This window comes from Nematolebias whitei, chromosome 6 (assembly GCF_014905685.2).
Source record: "Nematolebias whitei isolate Nwh7 chromosome 6, NemWhi1, whole genome shotgun sequence".
In the NCBI taxonomy this organism is placed as follows: Eukaryota; Metazoa; Chordata; class Actinopteri; order Cyprinodontiformes; family Rivulidae; genus Nematolebias; species Nematolebias whitei.
Genome location: NC_056503.1, coordinates 43,428,328 through 43,455,430, shown reverse-complemented (window position 1 = coordinate 43,455,430; position 27,103 = coordinate 43,428,328). Strand labels below are relative to the sequence as shown.

Genomic DNA, 27,103 nt, shown 5'->3' with positions numbered 1-27,103 from the left:
AGATGGGCCTGTGATTGGAAAGTCACAGGTTCAACTCCCGGTACCATCAACATCAAAATGTGGGTGGAAAAGGTGAAACACCCACACCTGCCTCCACCCTCATTTGTCCAGCTCTGGGCCCCTGAGCAAGGCCCTTAACCCCCACCATCTGCTCCTTAAACAGGTCTCTCTTGAAAATGCGTTCTCGTGACTCATTGAGACTACCTGTATAAGTAATGGGTAAATGAAATGAAATATATTTATGTATAAACTGACCACCCTTATTATTTGAGGGAAAGATGCTTTCTAGAATTTTTTATTGCTTACAGTTTAGTTTCTTCAAATGATTGGGGTGGCTCACGAGGTGGCCAAAGATTAATCTATGGTGGTCAAGGCCACTGTTGGCCACCTCCTGGATCCGCCTATTCATCGGATTGTGTGGAAAAAAACAAAACAAAAAAAAGTCTACCGTCTAATTTATATTCACAGTGTAAACCAATGTTTTATTGCATTCCCTGTTCAATTCCAGTCCAGAAAAACATTCATCTTGAAATCTACAAGCGTTTACTTTTCAAATCCCTCAGTGATGGGGGACATCCGTGTACCGCTTATTATCAAGGGTTTTCAAAAAGACACTATTTTGTAGACATAGTAACTGTGGTTTTGTTGCAAATATAAATAAATAAATATAAAAATAAAACACAAATAAATATTTAGGCTGATTTCATGCGGCAGCAGAGACATGCAGGCAAACCAATGCATTGCTGTAAAATTTGCCACATAATAAACACAGATGTTGGTGACACGGGTATAAAATGATAATTAAAATATTGAAGCTGCCAGAGCTCTTTACCCTGCTGAGTCATGAATGGCTTATTATAAGACAAAGCGGCAACATCTAAAGTTTTCATTTTTTTTAATTTTGATGTTATGACTTCTTGTTGAAATCTTCATTGTAAATTTCAAGATAATTAATTAACCGTTCTGTCACCACAACATTAAAGCCGCTGACAGCTGAGGTGAACAACATCAATCTTAGCGGTTCACATTCATGTGAGTTTTGTTTTGACATTGAATAACAACCTAAACGCTGTTGTCTGAAGGTTATTAAAACCCTTTTATCTGGTGTAACAGACTGATGACAGGAGAATTTTAAAGCTCTGCTGGTGGCTTTAGGGGCATCTGCATCGTTAGAATTGTTATTTTGAGGAACGTTGCTGTAACACTGATTTGGTGGGCAGTGTCTGGAAAATATAGTGAAGATTTGTGCATAAATAAAAAGAAGCTAAAGTTTTGCCTACGAAAACTTGCAGTAGTTCAAAAAGTACAGTGAGCAATAATTAGAAGTGTGTCATTACAAGCTGCCTGGTGGCTGTGAACATGCTGATTATCTCAGTGTCATTTAAGGAAAGTGCTCATCAGGATGACTGACAGGCTTTCTGGCAGGGAATTGCCCATCTGAGCTGAGGATGGTACGAATATAAATATATTAAAATTCCATTGAAAGGTTTTACTCAGATGACGTCTTAATATATTGTGGATTGTGTGAAACTAACAGCTTTTTTGCGACAGCGGCAAGTTTGCGGGGTGAAGTTTCAGCCATCGTTTCATTGTGTAAATGTTTCTAAAGCATTCACATGATTGAGATCCGTTTTACTTCCGTATGTTAGGTAATATTCTTTATGTGAAGCAGGGAGAGGAGGAGCGAGCGTCATCCATTTCAGAAGGTTTATTTTAAACACATGTAAGGTACAAAAATCACCAGCCCTGCCATTACCGCTTCTCCATGCGGTCAAAAAACAATCCAGTGTTGCCAGATCTCATAATAGAAACAAGCAACCAGCTCTATGAAAACAAGCCCAAAACCAGCCCAACTGGCAACCCACCACATTGAACAGAGGCCGTTTTTTATAACCATACATTTATTATGGCATTACACATAAATAACAGCAAAATTATGCTAAACACTTTGAATAACATACTTTTAAGCTCTGATAAAAAAATAAATTTTGCATATGTAATTTTTTCTGCATATTTTAAAAAAACAAAACATCCTGACATTTGCGTGAGTGGGGCCCCCTAGTGGTTGGCCACAGTAAGAGTGTGTGGGGTGCGCACAGTTGGACGGGACCGATAAACATGAAACAGGGGCATGGAAGGGACAAACTACCTACTACCACTCATCTTTTACTTTATTGTGCGGAGCTGGGAGATAATCAACTAGTTTCACTCGGAAAGAAAGTCGAGCCCAAAGAAGCAACTTCACGTTCAAAACAAGCACCAAAAAAACCGCGACTCACAAAATTTGCAAGCGACTTTAGAAAAAACAAGCCCAAAGTCGCTTATAATAAGCAGACTTGGCAACTATGAAAATGGCCCTGAGTGTAAACTGAAAACCCATGATCTTCAGAGCTTGGCCACACCTCCCAGGAGGAGTCATAATATATACTATATATATATATATATACTATAATTGGTGGGTGCGTGAATGATGGAATTTGTAGGCGTGTAACTAAAACTACATTTTTTTTTACCGGAAACGGAAATCAGATTGTGTTTTAACACAATATAATTCTAAATAAATATAACAAGATACATATGTCCACACATTTCATTAAGTTAATATAATATCTGATAAAAAAATATACTTCATGTACATTTTTAAGCTCGGAATTCATTCCTCAATTTTTGTGCTATTTCACTGTCAAAATGTTCAGCTCATTCTGGACATTTCTGCTATGACTTTTGGAATTTATGCAATTTCAACGTTTTTGAAATATTTAGCTTTTTCAGCCATGTTTTTGTCATTGAAGATCAATGGAGCTCTCTTCACATCCGTCAAACCTGCTGTTTACAACCTTCTACTGCTCATTTCAGCTTTTGTTCTGGTTCAGCTGTTTTGTGCTAATTTCAGCTTCCATCTGCTCCTTTCAGCTTTTTTTCTGCTCATTTTAGTTTTTTTCTTCCTTTTTCAGTTTATTTCTGCTAAATCACATGTTTCAGCTCCCTACTATAACATTTCCTGTTAATCTTTTGGAAATTTCACTTTTTGTGATTATTTCAAATAATTTAAGTGTTGTATGTTATTTCAGCATGGTTCTGGTAATTTAAGTTTTTTTTTTTTGCCTTTAAGCTACTTTTTTTCATGTTTTATGCTCATTTAAATTTGTTTTTTGCTCATTTCAGATGTTTGTAATCTATTCAGCCTCTCTACCTGATTCAACTAGAGATGCACCGATTCCATATTGATATCTAATATTGAGGCTCAATGGGATCTACCTGTCTAAATAAAGGTTGAATGAAATATCTGTATTGGTCCGGATATTGAAGAAAATAATTGATCGGGTATTGTGAAAATATGATCGATCCATAAGGGCAGATCTATTCAGTTTAGATCTATGCTTTGTGTTCTGAGCGACGTCGTGTGCTAGCAAACTCGCTGCACAAATTGTTTTCAAAATGGAGCGAGCGAAAGGATCAGCCATCTGGAACTATTTCACACTACCTCAGCCAACACATTCGACAGCTACGTGCAATACGTGCGCAGCGACTGTTCCAAGGGGTGGCACTAAAACTTTCAGCTACTAACTCAATCAAGCATCTCCTGAGATTTCACCCTGAAGAGCACGCTGCGTTCATTGAACGGAATCAAGAAAAAGGAGGCGGCATGAAGTAGCTAACTTTGACGGAGATGAAAAGAGGTGAAAAATTTCCACCTAATAGTGTGCAGGCAACAAAAATCACTGGAAGGATACTGAACTTCATTGTCATGGATGGGCAGCTGCTCTCAATTGTTGGGGATAAGGGATTCCGGCTGCTAATTAACCACCTGGAGCCACGTTTTGACATGATAAGCCGAAAATATTTGTTGGAGACGGCGCTACCTGAACTGCACGGTGAAGCTATTGGTGTGCAGAGTTTTCAATAAATGGGTAATTCAGTACATTTATGTCTGCGTTTAAAAAACAAATCAGATCGGTACCGATACTGATACCAAACCTCAGATATCGGTATCGGAAGTGAAAAAAGTGGCTTGGTGCATCCCTGGTTTCAACTATTGCTAATTTCTGCTCTATTCAGCTTTTTCTACACATTTCTAGTGGGTTTTTTTGTTGTTGCTTTTTTTTACTCAATTCTGATTTTATTTGCCTGATTTCAGCAAATTTCTTATATTCAAATTCAACTTTCATTAGCAGTTTAGCGATGAAACGTCTTCAGTCTGGTTTCAACTTCTTCAGCAGCTTTCAGCAAAAATCATTCAGCAGTAAGCATTCACGCTGCATTTTTTTCAGGAAGTGAATTTTCTCTGGTTATTTTTGTTTTATGCAGACCATTTAGAACCAGAATCAATAAAAACAAATTTGATCTATTTATTAAGATTATTAATATTTTATTTTTTTGATTCATGTCTTGCTAGTATGGAATACTATAACAGGTATGCTTTATGTTTTTACATCCCTGGCTATTGTTCATTTACCCAAAACTTATCAAAGACATAATTAACTTGCTGAAAATGTCTTTATTCTAAGGTAACAGAACAACAAAATATTACACTGAGATGTATCTGTCATAGCTTTATCTTTCTTTGACTCACTGCAGGAAAAATTGCAGAACTTTGATAATTTCTGCACAGTAGTTCTGCAGGGAGAGTATATTTTATGTATTCATCTTTATCTACATTATTCAGAGTCCAGATTTCCAGCTGTTTGACTTTGAGTCCACGTATCATAAAACTCTTAAAATACCTACTTACTAAAGGACAGTTGGGGCAATAATTAAATATCTGAATTTTAATGGATCTGTTTCCACTCTATGTTACCAACTGGGGAGTATTTCAATGGATGCCAATACTGAAACAAACTTACAGCAGCTATACTGCAACACCTGCAAGCTTCACATTCTCCCTGTATATATAAAAGCTACCACATTGTCACTTTGAGATTAGCAAAACCTTAATTTGATGCTGTAGATGAAAGTATAGCAAGAAGTTTTAAAGGCCATACGTTCCAAAGGAACTTTGATGTGAAACCAGGTCAACGTTCTTGGAGAACTATTTTGGTATTTTCCAACCAGAGGCTGGTTTCATCAGAAACTTTAAAAAAGCAAAACTTATTACAGTCTATCATCTGGCAAAGCAGACCGTGCTCCTTATTACCTATACAGTGTTAACAAGCTGTTCTAATTTCATATTAACCTGTCAGCCCAGCATGTTAGGTTGCCAAGGTGATAAGTCAAGCCCTCGGAGGAGGTGGTGATGCCCCCATCCCCTCTCCACATCCATAAAATGAGACTGCATTGTGCAGGTAAAGGCACAATACACCTTAAATAAATCTCCAGTGTCTAAACCTAACCGTCGTACGGCCACTGAAAGCAAAATCGTTTGCTTAAAAATCACGAATCGGTGTTGACTGTAATTTTATATTACTGGTTCGATGTATTGATGCTGCATGTTGGGCATCTGTGGAGTAAAATAAGACTTAAAGGTTGATAGTTGGACTTGAGCTTTAAAGGTTAATGATTGCTATAAAACATGGATCTGCGATGCAATGGCCTGCTGTGTTTCTGTGTAATAATCGGGTGTCCCAATGCTAGTTTTTGTTTTTTCAGACTGAGTACAAGTTCATGTAACCGATACTGAGTACGGATACTGAGTAGCTAATGAGCTAGTACTTAAACATTACACAGTTTTTTATGAGTATAAGTACAACTACTTGAGATTGGTATTGGGCCCAATACTAGTTTTGGATCAGGACACCATAATCTCAGGATCATGGTATCAAGAGATAAACTTATTCATGTAGGACACCATGAAGACATAGCTGTGAAATGCACTGTTTGCCTCTGGTGTATATTGTCATGAATGTATATGTTAAACATACAATTTGATTCTCAACATTCCACACATGCAGACTAGGTCAGCATGCACGCTATTAATGGTAAAAATGGTACAAGATTTTATTATGACACCATTAGTTATTTGTTTGTTTTAACAAAAACTGGTTCTGTTCAAGTAAGCAAAAGTGACTAAGGTCGTTTTCACACCTGATAGTTCAGTAGACTCGATTTGATTTGGGACCAATATTCGGAACATTTGTTTTTCATTTTCAGCAGGTGCAGTTGACATTCACACTGCACTAAATCAATCGAGCCAACCTGTTCCCCCCTCCTCGCCTGTGGTGGCGCTGCAAGAACTACTTAAAGAAACAACACGAAAACCTCTGAAGAAGACAATGAGTGTGACTTACTTCTGGAAATAAAAACAAAAATGGAGTGGCGTCAAATTTTAGCGTTTTTTTTTCATTTTTTTTTTTTCAACAATGGACTCTGCATGAGTGGAAGATGAGGGAAAAGACCGTGGAGAATGCGGCTGAGATGGCTCCGTATATATGAGAAATGTGTGTTTATTTTGGTTGTATTTACACAGAATGCCCTGCGCTGTAGTCCACTTCCTGCTTTTGGAGCGGTCTTCGGTCCACTTGCATTCACAATGCATTCAAACCGCGCTAGAGTTCACTTCAACCAAACCGAGATCTAGGTATTTAGACGAACCAGAGTTCGCTTTTTTGGTCCGTATCAGAGTACGATTGCACATTCACACATCCCCAAATGAACTGGACTTTCTAGGCAAATGGATTAGAGTTCGATTAAAGCGAACTAAAAGGCTAGTGGACTTAACAGAGCCAGGTCCCCGAGGCTCAATGGGATTAACCTGTATAAATAAAGGTTGAATGAATGAATGAAAGGGCTGGTGTGAATGCACCCTAAGAAGTTGGTCACATTTAGATTTTTTCCAGCTGACTAAACATTTAAAAGCCACTGAGATCATTGGAACTTATACACAACAATATATCTAGTTTTATTTTCACATTACTACATAAAAAAAAAAAAAAAATTAATCTATGTAGATAGAACAGGCATTGCCCTGTTGATCTAAATATGCTAAATAACTGCAGGATACCAGCAAGATACACTACTCAAACATCTGCATCAAAGAAAGTGTGGGCGAGCGTGTTGCTTGTTTTCCACAGATTACTGCTAAAAAAAAAAACAGATCATTTTTTTCTTGCCAAACCGCTCAGTGTTGACAATCAGTTGGTGTCTGATTACTCGTTGAGATGATGAGGTCTTGAGGTTTAAGAAATATGATGAAAAACAAAGCTGTTTACCAGCTCTGTGTGGTACTTTTCAGTCTTCACCATGTACAAACTGATGCTCAAATCAAATGGATTAAATTAACACATCGTACCTATTAGAACTAATGTATGCAGAAACCACAACCACAGCTTTTTACATCTTTTGTTTTAACTCTAGGAATAAAAAAAAATGTCTCAAGGCTTTCAATGAAAAATGATTTTCACACGGTTCAGTGTTTTTGTCAAAACTGACTAACATTATCCTGTTAATTAGAAAAGAAAAACTAATTGGTACTACTTTTTTAACCCTACATGTCAACGGCTTCACTCTGAGACATCGCTATAGTAGGATGTCCAGATACAATGGAACTGAACTCCCTTTGAAACAAGTTAGCGCTGACTGTTGTGACTACATGTGGAGAAAAGGCAAGTTCAGATTTGATTAAACTAACATTGTCCTCTACGTTTCAAACATGAGACTGACTGATGCACACTGAAATCATTTTGTAAGAGAATAGAAATGGTAACACTCAGCAGCACCAGCGTGTTTTGCACATCTATGCATGAATACATTTGTCACATTCAAGTAAAGTAAGGCCAGTAATTCTGCAATAATTTGATGCACCTCTAATAGTTCTGAACAAAATGTGGAGATATACTGACCAAAGATGACAAGCTGAAAATGAGAAGTCTCACCTGGATGTCATCAGATGTCATGTGACCCTTCATGTCGCTGTTCTTCTTTTTGGGAGGGGGCGGGGCGGGCTTGTGGGCAGGTGGGAGGTCGGTCCTGTTAAGAGAGTGAAAAGACAACATGACATTCAGCACAGTGAGGGGTTGCCATGCTTTAGATCCCCCCTCACCTTCCACAGCCCTCTATAATGAGAAGTCCTGCCTGCACTTGCCTTTGGACAGATCTCGAGTTGGTGGCTTTGTTGCAACGGCAGCCATCCCTGCTTTTGCATAGGCTCTCGCTGGAGAGACACTAGTGAGAGCAAACTGAAATTGGACACTTTTGGTGAAGAGATGGGGGGGGGGGGGGTGTATAGTGGCAGGGAGAAGGGCATGTGTGAGTCAAGTCCTCAGGGTGGACTGAATCTCATCTGGTTTGTCACGTGGACAAACACACTGCCGACTGCGTGCTTCCGACGTGTCATCCTGAACCGTGACATGGACAGAGCTCAGCGGGCCCCTTCTGCTCTCAACCTTTCTCTAAATCACCAGAACTAACATCTCTAATCCTGAGGCACCGTGCTCCCTTATGATGGAACACCTGGGGAAGGGCCAACCCTCGTCATCTGTGTTCTCTGCTATTCTCCCATTTTACACCTTCTCTTCAAAGCAACAGTGCCATGTTTCCTGTTGTAATCTGATCTGATTGTAAAAAGAGAAAATTAAATTGTGAACAGGAGAGACGTCGGTAATTGAAAGCTTGATGTTGAAATGGTTTGATGTGAATCTGGGTAATTATTATCAAACAGGAAAGCAGAAAGGTTGTGGCAACACGACGATTACAAAGAAAATCCCTTCCCTCAAACATGCTCGCAGTCAGATGTCATCTGCCGTACTCTGACATGATATCAGGAGTGATGAGAGATAATGAAGTGCAGCGCAGACACTAAGCTGTGTACCTACACACATTATCTTCGACTCCTCCCGCCTCCTATTCGCACTGGTTCAAGTCCTTATTGAATAACATGACCTTTCCGCAAGGCCATGCCGCGTTTTAATGTGCAGAAAATTTGTGCATGAGTGCACCTCTTAACTCTTTCTTTCACGCTCATTATTTCCAGTCCGTATCACCTTGTCTCTAGACGGGGCTGCCGTGCCACTGCCAGATTCATGTGGCACCCGGCTCAGCATGCCTGCAGCACTGAGGCACAGCAAATGTACAGAAAGGATGCAAGCAGAATATCACCTCTTCTACATGGAGGCACCCACCACTTTCTCTGAGAAAGAAAATCACAGGGATTGTGGGCAATCGACTTTGCACAGGTAGAGTGATGTGATTACAGAAAAGTATTTTAAGGCTTTGGGGGATTTTTGCCCGCCACTGGAGGCCCATGTCTGTAGTCTTGGGAAAATGCTGCATGAACAGCTCGCTGTATTTTAGTAAAGCTGTAAAAAATCAGTTAGATGTACATTTGCTACTGATTAACTTTGGACTCATCCCAATTCCAGTGACAATAGTGATAATATGCTGTAGTATACTGAGAGTTATTCTCTACAATAATCCAAGCGATAATACATCTTGAGAAATACCACAGTATTGCCCGTTTTGTTCTTCTTTCTGTTGTTCTCTTTTCAAGGGTTGCCACAGCAAGTCCTCCTTCTCCATCTCACTTTGTCCTCCGTGTCCTCTGTCCTGACTCCAACTACTTCTATGTCCTCTGATTGAATCCATCTATTTCCTCTTTAGCCTTCCTTTTCTTATCCTTCTACCAATATACCCACTGTCCCTCCTCTGGACATGTCCAAACCTTCCCAGTCTGGCCTCTTTAACTTTATCTCCCAGTCGTTCAACCTGTGCTGTACCTCTGATGATCTCATTCCTAATCTTAATCTTATCCATCCTTGTCACTCCTAAAAAAACTCAACATTTTCATTCTGCCTAACAGTTCCTTTTTATTTTTGTCAATACCACTGTCAACAAATCATACAACATAGCAGATGTCATCGCTTTCTTGTAAACTTTTTCTTTGACCTTTGTTGCCAACCGTTTGTTACAAATTACCCCTGCAACTGTTCTCCAAACACTCCATCTTGTCTACACTCTCTTCACCCCTTTATCGCTATTCCTATTGCCTTGGACAATGGACCCTAAGTACTTGAAGTCCTGCACCTTTGTGACCTCTGTTCCTTGTAGCCTCACTGTTCCACCGGCCTCCCTCTCATTCACACACATGTACTCTGTCTTACTACAACTGATTTTCATTCCTATTCTTTCAAGTGCCTACCTCCACCTCTCTAAATTCTCTTCCACCTGTTCTCACCACAGATCACAATGTCATCTGCAAACATCATAGTCCTCAGGGATTCCTGCATGACCTCTTCTGTTTGTCGGTTCATCACCAGAGCAAACAAGAAGGGGTATTGTAAAAGTTTGACCAAAATGCCTAGAACTCTATAATTTTCCAATGTAAGATGGTGATGAGTAGATAAATATGTCATAAAATGCGTTTGGGGATACAGTATTTATTCCTTCAAGGAATGCTGTACCTTTAATTATTACCCAAAATTTGATTTGTGACATGTAAAAACAACAACAACAACAAAAATCTGTGATGTATTTCATATTTTATATGAAGCGGCAGATGAGATTATTTCACAGAATATCTTTAAATCAACATATAGCTTCTTTAAACTTGACACAATTTACACAGTGTTTTTTTTTTTTTTTAACAAATACATTACCATGATTGGACAAATTTAATCAAACAGGATAAAATCATTCAGTGTTTAAGCAAACTGTAATATTTTTATTCTGGTCCTGCTGGATTTTCACCCCAACCTTTATTCAATCCTGGGGGACCAGTAACTCTTTGTATTTCATCGCAGCAGAGCGTAGACAAATAAGTTGTGTGTTCAGGCCCCATATGCAGAGTGTTTTATTTAATCTGACCAAACAATGAGGAGATCCACTCATGACTTCCACCACACAGTATCTACATTCCCTTATACACTCTCCGTTCTTGATTGGATCCTGCTACACTTGTTATCATGTTACTGACAAGCAGCAGCGTCAGGAGGCCGAAAGTGCACAGGAAGTCGCTACTGTTTGACACATTACCCCGAAAGGGAGCGACGAAAGCAGCAGCAGCGTTTGATGAAGTGTTATGTGTGCAGAGCATACAAAACGACCACTGCTCAGGCTAGCAGATGCCAAAGCAAACATACAGCTTGTGTGTGCCGTTCAGCTAAAGTTGTGCCTCGATGCCGTGCATCCCTTAGAGAATTTATTCTAAAAATATATGGTTTGATTCACAACATAAATCATATTTTTGAATGCAGCACAGCATTCTGAATGCCAAAAAAAAAAAAAAAAAAAAGTTCACAAAAGTCAAACAAATCATGATGTTGGAAAACATTTCTTTGTTTTTGTAGATGGTGCCGAAACGTTTCGAGAAAGAAATCCAGTTTTTGCAAGTTTACATTTTCTTTCCAAGTATTGAAAACTGAATTTAGGCCAAAACTAAAATCCTAAACTAAAACAAACTTGGCAATTATCTGAAAAAAAAAAATCTATTTTATTTATCTTTAGGTTTGACTGGATTAGATTTGTTAATCGTTTCATTTTGTCAGTTATGCTGAACTGGATGTGCAGAAAGTAATGCACTCATATCTGCTAACTAAGCAGAAGTTACAGTTTATTTAAATCACAAAAGTAAAAATATTTTTAAGAGATTCTTAAAAAAATAAACTTTACACCTTTACTAAAATACTGACACCCATTAGATACTATAATTTATAAACGGGTTTTCAAATGTAAAGGATTTCCAAAACAATGCAAACTGTTACAAACTGTAACCCTTAAATTTTTCATATCATTAATATACTAAAATAGTAGTAAAATGTGGAGAATTGAAGCAAACATGTTTTATATTTTACTAAATTTAGCATGTTGCAACGGTGAACATGCATGCTGTGATGGCTCAGAATTAGCAGGTTGTAAAAGAAAGAGCATTTATGGAGTAACTGTGAAAGTACTTCCTTTACAGGCAGCCTCAATAAAAGGTCTAATTGTTACTGCATGTTGGTCTACATTACAGGGGGGTAAATGTGTGTGATTTTATTAACTCTTGTGACTGTGGTGACTAGTCTGAGCCTTCATTCAGTTATTTGAAGCTTATCGTTTTACCCCCAATAGTATTGTGAGCATGCAGTGTGTTAATACACTATGCCAATGCTTTAAATTTAAACAAGAATGAAGTAACGTGCTTTGGTTCACTTCCATAACAAAGAGGCAGGATGGTAAGAACAATGTTTTATTGAACATGTTGCCCAAACCACTACTTTTGCCAAACAATAAATGCATTTTTATGGGTTCAAAAAGGCCAATCAAGTTGGTTTCTGAACAAAACGTTGCCATAAATGAATTACAACAATAACTTTGCACAGACAATGGTTCCAGTGAGTAAATATTGCAGTTTCTAGTGGCTTAAAATCTGAAAAAAAAAAAAAATAGTGCTAAGATCTTTACATGTCCCTTCTTTCAGCCACATTGTTGCCTTATTGTTAATCTTTACGGTACAATAAGTGATGTGTTAATATTCGAAGCCAACATGTCAGTGAGTTTCCAGCCTTAGAAGTTAAATGACCATAAACAATTAAAGCCACGCCAGCTCGAACACAGCCTGGGAAAAGTGTCCTGTATTCAGGTGTAGGAGAGCAGGAGCTAATGAGAAAATAATTACTGGAGGAAAAGATTGATGGATTACAGCAGCTCAAATATGCAAACATACTGTATGTGTTTATAAATGTCTTTTTCATGGGTGATTAGCCTCCAAGAGTGTAATTTTTCTGTTTTATGGCATCAGTCTTCTAAAAAACAACATCTTCAAAGCTGCTCCCCGCATCTCCTGGAGCCACCCTCTCAGTTTGGGGGTCCATTTGTTCGTCCGTACGTCCATCCATTCATCTTTTTTTTTGCTAGTCACTAAACGAGAGGTGGGGTACACCCTGAGCAGGTTGCAGATCCATCCCAGGATCACATAAAGACAAATTAGACAAATGAGACAAACAATCATTCACTCTCTCACTCTCCTCTAGGGACGATTTAGAGTTACAAATCAGCCTAACATGCACGTTTTTAGTCTGTGGGAGGAAACCGGAGCACCCGGAGAAAACCCACACAGAGAGGTCACGCAAACTCCACATAAAAGACCAAGAGGCAAACCTGCAACCTTCTGTAAGACAACAGCTCTAACCACTTTACCACCGTGCAGCCCCAGTTCCAAGGTGCCAACCCAAATGTGCTCATCACCCCTGCCTCACTGTTAAACATCTTTTCTATTTTCTCTCTCAGCTGTTTTTGTGCTCCATCCTTCTTGAAGATGGTTTGGTTCGGCTTTGTGAAGTTTTTGATGCTCTCTTACGCAGTTTGTTGATAAACTTATTAGCAGACTAGTTAACATTTTCTGTTTTAGTAACCCTCAGCCACTCTCAGCAAATGTCTAAAACAAATTTTAACATTTTGGTTTAATATACAGATGAAAAAAAAAAAACTTTTTTTTTTTTTTTGACTACTTTCATATTTTTCACTAAACTTGACCAGTGGCTGTTGGTGAGGTGGTGTTTGTAAGGCATTTAAACATTTTTAAGCAAAGCTGTAGACTTTGGCCTTCTTTAACAAGGTTGGACATTTCTCTCACGGCTATGACTGAGAACTTGCCACAACCAGCAATTTGAGCTTATCTGCAGGACCTTGATAATATTTAGTTTCAGCCAAAACCAGTGGTATCAATAATATAATACATGAATATACATATACATAATCAAGGCAAAGACAAAACAAAATATTACATTAATTTGTAGTCTAAGCTTTAATATTTAAAAAGTGTATAAAACAAACCTGTGCATTGCCAGATATTTTCTGCACCACAGATTTGTGTCTGCACCGCTTCATTTATAGCAATTAGATTTGAAGTCGTGCTTCGGTTTGTTCGTGATTTTAGCTCCATCAGTCATTAGTCAGACACAATGACGCTCTCCCCAGGTTGATCGCCTCATGTGCATCTCAGCTGTGTGATCACACAGGCGTCCTCAGAGCCGAATGTGATGCTGGCACCACGGGGGCGTTGGCTCGGCGAGGTGCAGACACAAATGGAAGCTGACAAGCGCCACAAGCCTGCGGGGTGCAGAAAGCAGTGGCCAGGGAACCATAAGCTACTATCCAGTTTGCAGAGTTTCCTGCTCAGACATCCACCTTGAAGACCTTGCTCTTCCTCGCTTGGTTGGCTGCAAAAAGCTCAGGGCAGCTTAAGGGGAGATTTGAAGGGGATAGTGACGAGAAAACATAACTAATCCTTAAACTGAGCAGAGTAATCTGTGAGGGAAGATTTACAGCAAAGAAAATAACTTTTACAACGCAATCACAAGAAAGTGACCTTCCTATTAAAACTGTTGTATCGCTGAGAGTCTCTTCACGTTTTTATTTTTGTACTAAATCAGAGTTAAGTTGTCCCTCAGCGTGACAGCTGGACAACCCTCCTCCTTCCTCCTGCATGGGGAGAGATGGGAAAGTGTTGCATCCCCAAAAGCGTTTGGATTAAAGAGCCACACTATGACTACAGCCCTGCCTGAGAAAACAACCTGAAGTGTTGGAGCTGATCCTCGGTGCTCCCATTGATTTCTGTTGATCACAATCTTATTTGGCAATTTAAATGCTAATGATACTTTTAATTGCAAGACGGGATAAATGTGATTTGATCTTTAGGAGGCAATTACTTTCATGCTTTGTCTAGCGCCGATCTTTTTCAAAAGGCGGACAACAATTACTCTGCAGAGCTCAGCTTTTTGTCTTCATTCACATTAGAGGGAGGAAAAAATAAAGAAACAAGACTGAAACAAAGTGAGTTGTTTTTGTTCTTTGACAAGTTTATCAAAAACTATTTCTTGTGCCGGAGGGATTTTTTTTTTTTTTTTTTTTTTTTTTAACATTTACTTTACAATCATACACAACCAGTCTATTTGCATACAATTTTCAATACTTAATAATACACACACTGCTATACAAAGATCAAAGGGAATAATGTTAATTTTTTTAAACAATTATACTGCATTTTTTTAAACATTCTGTACAGAGAAACAATGCACTTTGACAATAAAAGAGAAAGATTTCCATTGACAGCCACTACAATGACAGTTTATGTTGGAAGTCTATAGAGTTACATGTGAGACTATCCCATTTTGGTTACAGCTTAGAGCAAGAAAGTCTTCAATAATAAATAACTATCACATTTAAAACATCTCCACACAGCAATGATTAAAAACACTGGTGACCAGCTCAGAAATCAAAAATATACAAGAGAACAAATATATATTTTTTTACAATTCACATTTTACCAGACAACTTTTCAAATTGTGACAACAATGTAGACAAGTCATTGTTCATTAGAAGTTACACATGGCCTCCAAAATAACAGCAATGCTGCATTTTATTCCTGGGAAGTATTCAGTACTACAAGGTGTGCAGTTTGTACATGTGCATGATCAAAAGATTTATGTCGTACCAGATTTTCAAACCTTTTCAATTTCTGTTGAAACTTTGACGTCCTATTGAACATTTCACAGATGATTATTCTCATGCATATCATTTTAACTGTACCCATCCAACCTTCATTCCATCCATTCATCCATACATATATGCATTCATACATACTTACGTACATACCGGTACATACGTACATACCAGTACATATGTATGCACTGGTACATACCAGCACATACCAGCACATACATACATCCATTACCTTTACTTGCTTTTTCCATTTTGGGTCACGAGTCACTGGTGCCCACATCCAGAAGTCACAGTGTGAGAGGTGGGGTGCACCCTGGACAGGTTGCAAGTAGTTTGTACCCTTTTGTTGAAAAAATATCTAAGAGTCCCAGACCGACTGACAAAAGCCAATATAGTAAAAATAATTAAAATCAACCAATGAAAATCAGATATAGATTTTGAATTATGGTTCAAACAAATTCCATCCATCCATCCATCCATTATCTTTACCCGTTTATTCCATTTTGTGTCACGGGGGTCGCTGGTGCCCATGTCCAGCAATCACTGTGCGAGGGGCGGGGTACACCCTGGACAGGTCGCAAGTCCATCACAGGGCCACATAGAGACAAACGAGATAAACAACCATTCACTCTCTCACTCACACCTAGGGACAATTTAGAGTTACCAATCAGCCTAACGTGCGTGTTTTTGGTCTGTGGGAGGAAACCGGAGTACCCGGAGAAAATCCACGCATGCACGGAGAGAACATGCAAACTGGTTCAAACAAATTGTTAAAAAAAAAATGCTGGCCTGGACAGCAAAGGATAATACAGCTAAGGAAATGTTCTGACTTTATGGGCATGCTAAACTAAGGGATGTCTTGTAATTAGTACAACAGGTGTCATCAGTCTTATCCAGCCAGTCTGCCCATTTAAAGGGTAAAACGTAGTCACTGAGCTGTTTGGTATCATAGTGTGTAGTACACACAGAAAATAGATCCTAGAAAGCTAAGTATAAACTTGTCCCAGGCACTTAGAAAAAAAATATATTGACAAGCATGTTAAAAGTAAATGTTATGACCATCCCCATATAGCTTGATGTTCCTTTGACTGCACTTGCACAGACTATTCAAAGGGTTAAGGTTGACAAGACTGTAGAAAACCTTCCTGAATGTGGCTGCAAGAGGAAACCTGATAACAATATGTAAAGACCAATATTACAGATAAAACCAAGTGCTTTTCAAGATCACAGTATATCAGTGTTAGATCGCACCACTGGTCACTGAGCCGAAGCATACTTATTGGAAGACAAACAAGAAGGACATCTCTGTCAGAAGTAAACCATCAAAATGCACGACAGGGATTTGGCTAAATGCATATCGATATGTCACAAACTCTCTAGAATGTCTTTTAGAAAATTGAGACAAAAGCAACATGTCACACAGCTCTACGTTCACAGACCGCCAAAATTTAAACAAGCAGAACAGAACCCTGTTTCTACGTGAAACATGGAGAAGACCTGGTTATGTCTTGATTTAGTTCAGGGTTTCTGTGCAGGTTACTTTGAAACCTCAAGACTTTCAAGACATTTTGGAGAAAAGGTTTTTTTGCCCAGTGTCAGAAAGCTCTGTCTAGGTCAAGCGTCATACAATCTGATTATGAAACAAAACCCACAACTAAAAATACCCCCAAATAGGAACAAAACATTGAACTATTCTGAAGTGGCCTTCAGAGCCCTGATAATAATCCTGTTGAACATCCATGAAAGGAGCTGAAACACGACAGTCCCCAGAAGGAACCTTTCAAACCTGAGATAACCGAAGCAGTTTGCTCATGAAGAGTGGGCCAGAACACCTGTGGACAGGTGTAGAAGTCTCAGAGGGGGTTGGAGAAACTGCTTTATTGCAGTGATTGGGCAGCACGGTGGCACAGTTGGTAGAGCTGCCGCCTCTCTGCGGGCACGTCACCTCCAATTTAAATCCCGGCCAGGGGCCTTTCTGGGTAGGGTTTGCATGTTCTCTCTGTGCATGCGTGGATTTTCTCCAGGTACTCCAGTTTCCTCCCACATACCAAAAACATGCATGCTAGGCTGATTGATAACTCTAAACTGTCCCTAGGTGTGAGTGAGAGTTGTTATTCTCGTTTGTCTCTATGCGTCCCTGTGATGGAGTGTGATCTGTCCAAAGTGTACTCTGCCTCTCGCACAGTGACTGCTGGACATGGACACCCGTGACCCCCGAGACCCTAAAAGGAAGAAGCGAGTAAAGATAATGGATGGATGGATGGATGGATGGCTGGCTCAAAAGGTTGAGCAACAAAATATTAAGAGTAACATCCTTTTTGTCATTGGTGGGCACATTTCTGCTAACAACGTAATTATTTTTTCATTCACTGGATTAACATTTTCACTTACTTTGGAGATCGTTAGTGGAATTAGCTTCTGCTAAATTTGGTTTTGCAACTTTAAATCTGTCTTCCTGTCTATTGTGGGCGTGTCTTGAAGAGTCTGTCAGGCACGCTATTGGCTTACTACATGTACATGTAACAAGATGTGATTGGTCAACGTAGCTTCAACTGGAAAGGCCTGAAGACATGTGGCGTAGACTGAGTGACAGTTGTCTTAGCGGTTTAGCGTTAGCTTCCAGTAATCCTTTTACCTGTTTAGCAAAGCTAGTTTTTATAGTTAGCAGAATATGGCTTAGCGAAGCTAGTTTTATGGGTAGTCGTACCCACCACTGCTTTTTGTAAAGGCCAGTTTCACAATTTGTTTTCTATTTCAATGATTTTGTTGAACCATAACTCAAACATATTGTTTTAATTACTTTTGTTAGTTTCAAGTTATTTCAGTGAGCTTTGTGCTTTTCTTTCTCTAACCAAAGAGTGCAAAGAAATAGATCTGATTTAAAAAGTTGTCCAAGAAGTTGGCATCAAATTTATTCAAACCAGCAACAACCATCAACTGTGGAAACACCAGCTGCTTATCAGGAACTCTTTTTTTTTTTTAACATTGCCACAACTGGCAGAGCATTTCAACATTCTGGAGGTCATACTTCATGCTCGGGCAAAAACACAGAGCGATGAACATATTATTCTGAGAACATCTTTTTTGACAATGCCCATCTATTTCGATAATCAGTTGACTATTGTGCCAGTGCAGCCGCTAAAAGGGGGCCGGTGATTTATTAGGATTGACCAATTTTGAGTCACATCATGTGCTGCTTTGTGAGGGCAAACAGAGGCGTGACTGGCGGTGCAGTCAGGCATGTTATCAAATGCCCAAGCTTGATTAACAGCTCATCAACATGCAGAATTAAACAGTCTGGCTGAACGCATCCCCTTTCACCCTGATGTTACACACTCATATAAAACTATGAATCTTCCTATAATAAACTCAACACATTTTCCTATGGCAACTTAACGCAGTTCATATTTTCTGATATTTCAATGTAAATGTACAGTTTCCTAATAATAAGACATTGAACAAGTTTGATGACAAAGCCACAGAAAATAGACATGGAGAGCTTTGAATTACATTTCACGACAATAAGCATTTCATGCCGAACTAGTGGGAAACACCAACAGTTGCAGTACTGACACAACAACTCTTGTCATGCATATTTGATGAGAATCATGCACACAAAAGGAGAGAAAAGAGCAAGAGGTGGAAGAGGGGGTTGGACAACTGGGTCTTTTCACAAAGAGGTTATTGCAGAGCATCACTTTATGCGACACGAAGCATCTCTAGTGGTAACGACTCACTCCTAACAAAAAACAAAACAAAAACGATATGCATTTCACATTTTAACTGGTATTGCTTGTCTGTTCTGTCCAAAACACTTAAATCTGTTTAGATTGGGCTGGACGCTTCATCCCTATCATTTTGATAAAACGTAATTAATTATAGACATGTTTTCATCCAGCCTCTTTTCTCACTTAAATGTTTTTCAAAATGCATTGCTGTTATTTTGCGGAGCTGGCTGGTTTGTCATGCACCAAAGCATCAATTTCAAATTAAAAGTCTCTGTTGTAAAATATGATCAAACGCCAACTTTTATTTTGAATTATGTGCACTTTAGACTTAAAGTCCAGTGTTTCTAGCTGACAATGAACGGAAGTCGGCTGCTTGCAGCGCTCACAGCGGAGTGCTTAAATATGTCACTTGCAGGCCACCGTTACATGCGGGCAACAGAATAGAGGATCCAGGAGGACAGGGATCAGCAGGGGACAGACTGGGGTCAGGTGCCTCTACTTTCCTTGTGAGGGACTCTGGCTTCTCTGGAGCCTGTGTCACACAACTATCAGCAACAGCAGCAACAGCAATGCTGAAGGAATGGAGTGGGAGACAAAGAGCAGTTACTTTGGCATCAGAGAGAGAAAGAAAGATAGATTAGCAAGGAGGGCGAAAGAGACAGAAAGCAATGAGGGTTGTAAGAGTCTGTGTGATTCATCTTTCTTGAAAAAAAAAAAACACTGAGGGGTTTCTGGGACTCACCGTTGGTTCTGCAACTTCCAAAACCATGCAGCTGGTGGAGACCAATACTGACAGAGCAGCAGGGGAAGGTTTTTAATGTATTCACTTCAATCTTCAGTTGATAAAGGCTCTTGTGCACCCTTAGATGGATTCTGTAGCACCCTAATCTGGTTGTTTGGGTAATTTACCACGACCCTGCCCACAGAAGGATAATTTCCAAGGGAATGGGGCTTGCATCTTGAGAATATTCAAGTGCATCATGGAAACCTTAGCAACCACTGGGCTATTTGTTGTTGCTATGTGTTAAAAAAAAGAGGAACTGCTGCTACGTTTCATCTTTATTTCTGTTAGATGTTCCTAAAGTTGTGACAACAAAAAAAAGTTAATTTGATTTGTTTTACAGCTCAGTTGCTTCTTGTTGTGCTCCCCGTGGTTGGTTCTCCCCTCTGAGTGTGGGCAGCAGCTGGCAATGTTAAAACTGCCATGGCCTCTGGTTTGCAGGCACAACAAAATCACTTAGCTGGCTGGAGGTGGAGTTGCAGAAGTAAACAAAATCAGTGTTAAAAGGTCCTTAAAGTTGCCTTCAACAAAAGTTTTACTGAAGTAATGTAACAAAAGGAATCTTTCTGTTCTTTTGTTTGAAACATAACTAAACTGTTACACTGCTTTGCAGGATGTAGACAACAGCAGATCAATATTTGAATCAGTATGCATCACCGGTAATGCTAAACTGCATGGATTGTAGGAGTCCTCGCCTCCAAATCCAGCCATCAAACCTCCTACAGACTCTTCATAGTTTCAAATTAAATAAATGTGCAAAGCTCTCTGATGAGCCTCAAAATAACATTTAGAAGCAACACAACCTCTGAACCTGCAGCGTGCTTGAGAATACTGAAAAATCTATTTCACTTCATGACGGTATAACCATCCGGTGCAGGTGAACCTCTCCCAAGAAGAGACTGTGGCTCTTTTTCCTGCAATCAATCCTGATTAAAACCACAGTGTTTCAGGCACAGATCAGCCCACATTACAATCAGGAAGCTTCTTGTCAGCCATAATCATTAATTTTATCTGCTCTTGAAAATGAAGCTGCTTTTGCTTTGCTTTATTCTACTTTAGGTGCAATTGTATTATGTTTCAGTGAAGGATGCAAACGGAAATTATTCACTCCCAGAATGCATGAGAATGAGGCAAGAGTCATGTATGAAGCATTCCTTTCTGTCTCCAGACACAAAAAGTGTGCCATTCTTATCAAAGTGGTTTTCTCCTGTGGACTGACAAGAGTGCACACCTAATCTTGCAGCCTGTCCAACCCTTTGCAACATTCCCCGACGCAAGCTGGGTACTCACAGGTCATTATCTGTCTCGGTGCGAGTCTTCTGCTGTCGCCGATGGACCATAAAAACAGTAACAGCCACACCGATGATGAGTCCAATGGCAACAACACCTCCAAGGATCCCGATAACACCACCTGGAGGGCCCTGCGCCATTGGCTTCTCTGCAGACAAGAAGGAGAAACGAGTGTCAGGCGGGTTCACCCTGGAGTAATTGATGGTGTCAGGTTATTTTTTTGGGGGGAAAGCAACACAAAGAGAAACTGTCAAAAAAGATTTGATTAATGCAACACCATTCTCTTAAAACAACATGTCTGTGAGGTTTTTATGACAGGAAAACTTATTGTTGTAAATTCCAGACCCATAAACGGCTTCAAAAACATGCCAAGCGTTAATGCAGAAATGTATCCTACAAAACAAGTGTTGGAAAAGGAAAATCTCTTTTAAACAGTTTGACACAGCTTTTTCCTGGCTTCAAACTTTCTGTCAAAAAACACATCCAAATACTATTTCTGGACACTTATTTCAGCGTGGGACCATTGTTCCGCATGTCTTGGCTCTGCATGAATGCAACACTGTTGTGGTCACTCTGCAGCTGCTGTCACTGCTGCATTTTTAATGTGTGCTCTAGTAACTGTTCAAAAGAAGCTCAAATTGACTTGGATTTGACAGTCAACCCAAATGCATTTTTAAGAGCACGACAAACCCTAATATATTCTGAACTTTCCGCCAAAAGCACGCAATAAAAAAATATAAATTTCCAGCTTTGCTCAGAAATGCTGCAGTGGAAAACATGGAAAAGTTCGTCTACAAATGTCACTTTAGCTGACTAATAAGGGAGACACAGAGGCCCAACTCGATGCAGATTGTTCATGTTCCTCAGTGCACTCTGTTCCCGGCTCCTCCGCAGCTGAAAACTTATGGTTTTTATTAAAAAAACATCAAAGACACTGCAAATAAAATCCAATATAACATTCAGTCCCACCTATTCTGCAGATACTGCATTACGTTCTTGTCTGTCTATAGTGGGCAGCACAATGGATTAGTGATTAGCACTGTTGCTACACAGTAATAAAGTTCTGGATTCAATCCTCAGTTTGAACCTGGAGTCTTTCTGTGTGGAGTTTGCTTGTTCTCTTATTTGTGTGGCTATTCTCTTGGTACTCCAGTTTTCTTCCCGCAGTCTAAAATCATGCATGTTAGGCTGCCTTTAGGCTCAGGCCTCACTTGCAAAAAAGATCTGAGATCTCAGTGAGATTTTTTTCCCGATGAAATAAAGGTTGATAATATCCTGACGCATGCTCAATAATCCAGGTAGAAAAATCTAAAAAAGTTAAATCTGGTCCTCTGGACATTCAAAAAACCAAAACAAAGCAAATCAACAAAAACTGTAGAAAATGTTGAACCCTGTGTGATTGGTTGATAATAAATAAATCTTTTATTGAGAGGTGTATTGATGGAGTGCAGACTGACAGACGGATTGGTGCAGCATCTTCAGTACTGTGGACTCTGTGCCGGTCTGTTGGGTGAAGAGGGAACTGAGCTGTAAGGCAAAGCTCTCTGTTTACTGGTCAGTCTACGTTCCCACCCTCACCTATGGTCACGAACTCTGGGTAGTGACCAATAGAATGACACTGTGGATACAGGCAGTTGAAATGAGTTTCCTCCGCAGGGTAGCTGGACTCTCCCTTAGAGATAGGGTGAGGAGTTCAGTTATCACGAGAGACTCGGAGTAGAACTGCTGCTCCTCCACATCGAGAGGAGCCAGTTGAGGTGGTTCAAGAATCTGGTAAGGATGCTCCCTGGGTGCCTCCCTAGGGAGGTGCTTCAGGCATGTCTGACTGGGAGGAGACCCCGAAGAAGACCCAGGACACGCTGGAGAGACTACGTCTCTTGGTTTATCTGGGAACACCTTGGAGTCCTCCCAGAAAAGCTGGAAGAGGTGGCTGTGGAAAGAGATGTCTGGGCCTCTCTGCTCAATCTGCTGCTCCCACAACACGGCTTAGGAACAAGCGGAAGATAATGGATGGATGGATGGATGGATGGATGGATGGATGGATGGATGGATTTTATCAAGTTCATGTTGTTTATTGTCATTCACATCACATGTGCTGCATGAGGTGAAATAAAATTATGTACCCAAGGTACCAGTTATACCCCAAAATAGCAAAAATATAAAGTGTAAAAAGAAACAGCATAACAGATTTTAGGTACAAGAAACTGAATGCCAGGAATTATTGTTAATGCTAAAGTTGCCCCATCTAAAATGAATTCCCGTAATTGTTGGAAAAAAAAAAGCTGTTCAGCCTAAAATCATCTTCTGTAAATAGCAGAAAAGCTGCACAGCCTAAAAGGAATTCAAGTAAATACTTAAAACAGCTGCTTCGCCCAAAACAATCAACAATGAATGTGGATAAAGTTTTGATGCCATAAGTACCACAAACATGAAAACAAGTTTGAATGTGTTCTACTGGTCCAGATAAGACTTCAGTTGGACCAGGACCACCATCCACCATTTGGGGACCCCTAGTCTAAAGAAAGAGTTTTAAAGAGACAGTCAACATGTATCTGTGACTAATAAAGGAAAAAAAAAAAACATCAAACTTTTAAAAGAACTTTAAAAAAAAGAACCTTTTGATGTTGATCTAATGAAAGTAATGAGGCCTGTTGATTTTATTTAATGTGTTTTGGACGATGAAACTGACTGGATGTGATCAGAACACGTCAAAGATTAATCCATCATCACAAAGATGCAAAGCTGAATGACGGCTGGTCCCAGGTGAATCCTTTCTTTTTAGGTTTTATTAAAATGGAAGAGCAATCTTTTTTTAGATGCATAAAGGTTTTTGTTTTTTTTTAGCTCTGGTGTCTGTTTCCTTTGACACGAGCAATTAAAGCTGTCTTTTAAAACACATGCTGGGGACTAATCAATAGCTTCGAGCTTGTCCTGATAGGACGCTACAAATTCTCACTATCTTCCTGTTTGAAATGGAAAGCCTATCTCCTGCCCTCATGATGTCTCCATTATTATTTGTTCATCCCTCCCCATACAAGGCTTCGCTCCCAGGAGGCCTTGGTTGATTCACCGCTCATAATGATGGATACACACAGGATCGCGTCACACAGCCACACAATAGCAGGCACGTTAGCCCACCTTGTAAAAAGCGCCCTTTGCCTCAGAGTCAGCGATTGTACGACGTATTTGTCAGAATGCCGTGTCACAGTCGTCGCAGCTGATGCAATTTTCTGTGCTCTCCTTCCCGAAGTCACTTCATGTCACCAAAAGAAAGTAAATAGTTTCTTTTGTAGCCACACACGCAACTTTCTTTTGATGCCTTTCAATAAGAATCCAGTGGAATGGCTTTAAGTGTGATGTTGCCGCAACGAGGCAGCAGATAAAGCAGAACTCCTACTGTTGTCTCATCGTGCCACATACAGAAAGCCAGTGGGCTGCATTTCATGGTCCTAATGCAAATGCCAGACACAATACTGTGTTGCATAACACTAATACACACAGGAGTGGACTGGATCAGAATGCAATTTCCATGTTGTGCAGCCGTGGGCACAGGATTTACACTGTCACCTCCTTACACTTAATGTTGGGTGAGCCATCTGCTGCACAGTCTGAGCGCTTTGGCGGCTTCTTATGTAGCTGGAGAAGCATCAAAAATTCAAGATTTAATTTTCTCTACACGAGCTCGACATTAAAGCATCTCCCTCATCACCGCTCCTCACATGTTCACGCTGTTTTTTTGGCACTGTTCACAAAACGTTACAGTCGCAGGTGTGGATGGCAGCGAGTTTTATGCACGATGAAACAAACATTAGAGCCCATGCGCCTTTGGTCCCAGAACATCTACAGTTATGCTGAGCTGGGATAATTTTTATCACAGAAGCTTAGCCTTTCTGTGGCATGTGCAGCCAGCAACACACCTTCAAATTCAATTAGCCTGAGAAAGATAGTATAACTGTACCTGATAACTGGTCCCTGACCATTAAATGACTGCAGAGAGTCTGTTCAGGGGAAAGAATTAGTGTGAATTAGGAACCGTCGTGGTCCAACTACAAAGGTCAGTTCTGTTAAATGAAATTTCCACATCTCCACTCTCGCCGCATGAATTGTTGATGGCATATTTTAATTTAGAATAAAATAAGAGGAACTCTTTTTGAAAAGCACTTTTCATGTCACGAGTCCAGCTTTCAGATGAAAGGAGCTGCGAAGCAAAGTTAATGAAAGGTGTGTTAATAGGAGCGGAGTTCAACGTGTCCAGGAAGCAACAGGAGCGGACGTTAATGAGTCACTGACGTCTTAATGGCTGAACTCAGCTCGGCCTCGGCACAGAGGCGCTGACATTTAGCGGCATCTAAACTTGTTGTGTGTCATTCCCTGCAGCGAGATACAAAAAGAAATTTGCCTTTTTGAACAACATGCTAACGGTATTAAACATGGACGCTTTGTGTAGTGTCTGGATCCAAGTGTTCACAGCATTTAGTTCAAGTTCAAGTCAACTTTATTGTCATTCCCATCACATGTGGTACATAACGTGTAACAAAATTATGTACTCAGGGTCCCATTTACACTCAAAAATAGCCAAATATAAAGTATGAAAAGAAACAGTATATAAGAATCTAAGATATTGTCGTTTCCCCTCCCATGCGGAATGTCTGCGTCACTATGTGCTTATGTGCGGGGTGTTTTTTTCAATTTCAGGCTATCATTGCTCGGCCATGGAATGAGAGTCTGTTAGGATTTTTTTTTTTTTTGCCTCCAAATCCAATACATAATGTCACTTTCATTACTTTTTGTCTGTCTAAACAGGTCTTACTTGTAAATGAGTCCTCGAGGCTCAGTGTGACTTATCTGTATAAATAAAGGCTGAATGAATGAATATACAATAACATAGACGCTAAACACCAAAAATGTAAAACAATACGGCATAACAACAGCAGCCCAAACATCTCCGTGGTGGGCAGATGGGCACGAATGAATCCAGCATGAGATAATCAGCAGCATGAGATAATCAGCATGGATAATCAGCAGCACAGATGAGTCACATATCGCCAATTAAAGTGGCATTACAGTGATTTTTCTTTTTTTTTAACAGTGATTATCCTGGTAATGGTGGTGATATCTTAGCAGGACAGAACCACAATCACCAACAGGATGATATGTTTTAGGCCTTAATTGTTGGTATTTTATCCATCCATCCATCCATTATCTTTACCCGCTTGTTCCATTTTGGGTCACGGGGGTCGCCGGTGCCCATGTCCAGCAATCACTGTGCGAGGGAGGAGTCTTGTTACATTTAGGAAGAAGCGGATCAAACTTTTAGTTTGTCACCATCTGAGGTATGTTTCTAAACGGTGTCCACACAACTGATGTCTTTCACAACTCAAGAAAAGATGTCAAGTTCACACAAGTTCCACATTAAATATAAACATCAAACGTTTGACAGCCTGTCATTTCACAAGTGAAAAGTCTAAAATCAAAACCTGGAGTTAAGTTTGTTGTCTGAAAACTGAATGCAATGAATTTCCTACCAAAAGACCACTATTGATTTACAATAAGTCTAAAGCAGCCATCCATGCAGCCTTGCTCCCCCCGTGCTGCCAGTTCACCACTGTGGTGAACGTTAGAGGACAAACCTGACCTTGGGTCTTTTTTTAGCTCCAGTGCCCTCTGATGTGGTGAAAACTTTTATTATCACATCTACTCCCCAACATTCAATCAAACGCACTAGATGTGTGTGATACTGTTGTTTTTCTTGGCTGCACATCATTCACACACACACTCTTGTATATGTACTTTTTTTTCTTGTATATGGACTTTTTGGGGACTTTGCATTGACTTCCATTCATTTTCTATAACCTAACCCTGACGCTCACCCTAAACCTAGTACATGCCTAACCCTAACCCATCTGCAATTCATTCCTTAGTCCTAAACCTAACCCTTAACCCCCCCCCCCCC

General features: G+C 39.9%; 1 protein-coding gene across 3 annotated transcripts in view; it reads right to left on the bottom strand.

Annotated features, from left to right (window-relative positions):
* The window catches only part of nectin1b (nectin cell adhesion molecule 1b), a 241,582-nt gene that overhangs the window by 36,752 nt on the left and 177,727 nt on the right, over positions 1–27,103 (bottom strand). For 2 of the 3 annotated variants that reach the window (XM_037677635.1, XM_037677637.1), the window contains exons 6-8: positions 21,151–21,298; positions 19,583–19,651; positions 7,809–7,902 (exon numbers count right to left, since the gene is read on the bottom strand). In XM_037677635.1, coding sequence (XP_037533563.1) covers positions 7,809–7,902; positions 19,583–19,651; positions 21,151–21,298 — 311 coding nt within the window. The remainder of the gene's footprint in view (positions 1–7,808; positions 7,903–19,582; positions 19,652–21,150; positions 21,299–27,103) is intronic. The other variant, XM_037677636.1, reaches the window with a different exon arrangement.